The sequence below is a fragment of the Halictus rubicundus genome, unplaced genomic scaffold (genome assembly GCF_050948215.1).
Source record: "Halictus rubicundus isolate RS-2024b unplaced genomic scaffold, iyHalRubi1_principal scaffold0111, whole genome shotgun sequence".
Classification (NCBI taxonomy): Eukaryota; Metazoa; Arthropoda; class Insecta; order Hymenoptera; family Halictidae; genus Halictus; species Halictus rubicundus.
The window spans coordinates 507,237-510,206 of NW_027488652.1; the positions used below are offsets into that span (position 1 = coordinate 507,237).

The following is a 2,970-nucleotide window of genomic DNA, read 5'->3' on the forward strand; positions in this document are numbered from 1 at the left end:
AGTTTAAATACAGGTTAAAAACGTTATAAAAAAAAAACCCTGTTAGTTATCTAATATATGTGTGTGTGTGTGTGTGCGTGCGTGCGTGCGTGCGTGCGTGCGTGTGTGTGTGTGTGTGTGTGTGTGTGTGTGTGTGTGTGTGTGTGTGTGTACTTAATCTAAAATACGATTACCTAGCATCTTACGGCTGAGTTGTAATTGTGTATTTGTTGTTTGGCTATGTTTACCTACTACTTATTAGGTCTTAATTTGCACAAGCATAATTGCACTCTTCGATCTTATTTATCTACGAATATTACATTAGTTGGTGCTTCCTTGCTCATCTCTCCTGCGTCTTCGCCTTCTTAGCTCGTCAATAAATTTGCCGTCTTCTACTAACCACCAGTACTTATCTAGTAGTCGGTGAAAATTGTTCCTGTCTCTATCAGGTATCGCGGTAGAGTACTTTATATTTGCGGGGTTCGTGGTGTGGTTATATTTAAAGGTCTTGTCCGCTCTATTTCTTGCAGCATGGTAAATTAACGGGATGTTCATTTCATCCTGAATTAAGCCTATCTTGTCTATGTGTGTGAATGCTTGTGGGTGACATAACCTGATATCATACTCTCCTCTATATCTGTTGTATTTGTGTTCATTATTTCTATAAGGATATCGTTTTCTGTGTTTGGAATGCTAGCATGATAGTCACGTATTAGCTGAAGTATGTGGTTATCAATACGTGGTATGTCGGCTAGGTTGTAAAGTGTTTTATTGTTTATAAAGTGGTTGTTGTAAGTTTTCCTGTATATGTGTAGAGCAGCCCGTATACAATTCCTCTCAAATTTACGTATTTTCTCCATGGTTGCCGCGTTTACGTTCCACCAGATCGGGACAGCATATGTAATTATTGGTCTAACTAATAAGAGGTAGCAAATTATTTTGGCTTTGCGTGATAGTGACTTATGAAAAAAGAGTCTATTGTATTTTCGGAACGTATTGGTGGCTTTTTGTAATTGTGTGGTGACATGTACGTCTTTAAGGAGGTAGTCGAGATGTACTCCTAGATATTTGACGCTTTTTTTATGTTGTATTGAGTAAGAGTTATTATTGTTTTGTATTGCTATACTGAAATGATTAATGTAGTGTCGTTTAGAGCTGTTGAGGAATCTGAGTGGTTTATGGAAAAGAATACTCTCACATTTAGTTGGGTTAATTTTTAAATTCCATTTAAGGTAATGCTGGTTGATTTCCTTGGAGCGGTCACCCATCCCTCCTTGTGACGTGGCCTACGGTTGTTGTACCTCGGTGATCTTGTAACGTAGTGGTGTTCCTACCCCTTCGAATCATCAGATGAAATCATTTTGCCAACATTTCAATTTTCACTAACAATACTAGTGGCACCATAAAAGATACACTACCGTTCAAAAGTGTGGAAGGAGCTGAACAGAATCTTATGGAACTTTATTGTTTAAGATTTTTTATTATAATCAAAGTATGACTTTCTCTGAAAATTGAATTTAGTAAAGCGAAAGAAGCTAGGGAAAAAAGGCAAAGGAACAAATGATACATATATAATAATGAATACGGATTTGATGGCATATTAATTTAACTTTTATTGAATACGCTTGAAATAAAGATATATTTTATATATATTTATAAGCTTACAGCCTTGACTTGGCTGTCGCTAAAAATAAAGACACGCATTGTCTTATTTCCACCTCCGTAATTGTAGTTTGCCTTCTTCTTGTGGCAGCTGTGAAATTAAAAATGAAACAAAATACATACATATGTATTACGTATAGCTCGTGGCAATACATAAAAGTAATAATTATAGTTACTTACTCATTACAGCATCATATAATTTTAAATTTACAAATGATAATTTTTTCTTCTTTCCTTATCCGGAATAATTCGGAGCTGCTTCATTTGACATAATTTTCCGAAGCATATTATAAATAATTTTTTTGTTGGTGTCTCCACCGACTAGATATAACAGTTGTACCTGAAAAATATATGCCATTATTTATTTGATGTCAACATTACAGATTATATATATGTACCACATACCAAACAACAGTAAATACAAACCAGCGAATTAAATTTTTCTGTGTGTTCTGATATCATCGTATCAAAATCGTTGATGGCAACTACCGACGCTAATGGTAATTGATTTAGAAAATTATTATCTAATTCGTCATGGCTGCTTCCACCCGTTACTCTAACATTTAATAATCTTTCAATATTCTCTAATTTATTTAAAATTAATTTTACGTCGTATTTTATTTCGATATATTGCCGACTTAATGCGGCCAATTGTCCCTCATCCTTATTTGTTGTTATACTATGTACATCTGTGGAGAATATCACAAAGTATTATTATCACCTTAAGTTTATTATCTTATTATATGTATAATTGATTACTATTTTGATATTTATAATAAAGATTTAGCATTTTTGTCTATTTTCCGACTTACTTGGTGTTTCTATTTGCGATGGCTCAATTGGTTGGCTTTCTTTCGAAGAATCAGATGAATCGGATGATTCGAAAATAATGCGCTTTTTGGATATATTGTGTTTTGGAATTTTGGATACTTTTCTCGTTGGCGACATTTTAAAAATTATATAAAATAATCCTTAAAAATATAAATTTATAAATACCTCAATTAATATTTACTTTAAAATAACGTAATTAAACTTAAATTTAGTGATACTGATGAAGCAGTTCACATGCTACGAAATATGAATGGCATTTAACTACGAATGATTTGTACAAAATTTCATTTAGTTCGTAAGACAAAATTTCATCAGTCAATTTATCAAATTTAAATAATCCTATTATTTTGGATTTAATAGGGTGTTTATAAAAATTTTTTAAGTTTGTTGATAATTTCCCAACTATTCTGTTTTCTAATATGTCTGTGACTTGTAGGACATGTTCATTTTTTAAAAAGACATAACGGTCACAAAATCCATACGCTTTTAATTTAAAAT

The 2,970-nt window shown here is 32.6% G+C and overlaps 1 protein-coding gene across 1 annotated transcript; it reads right to left on the reverse strand.

The window, feature by feature from the left end:
• Nucleotides 1-1,265: 1,265 nt before the first annotated feature.
• Nucleotides 1,266-2,602, reverse strand: LOC143363745 (uncharacterized). The gene is made up of 3 exons (XM_076804283.1): nt 2,454-2,602; nt 2,040-2,330; nt 1,266-1,309 (listed from the first exon to the last, which is right to left on the reverse strand). Exons 1-3 carry the CDS (start codon nt 2,587-2,589, stop codon nt 1,266-1,268), a joined length of 471 nt encoding a protein of 156 aa, XP_076660398.1. The 5' UTR covers nt 2,590-2,602.
• Between the last annotated feature and the right edge of the window lie 368 nt (nt 2,603-2,970).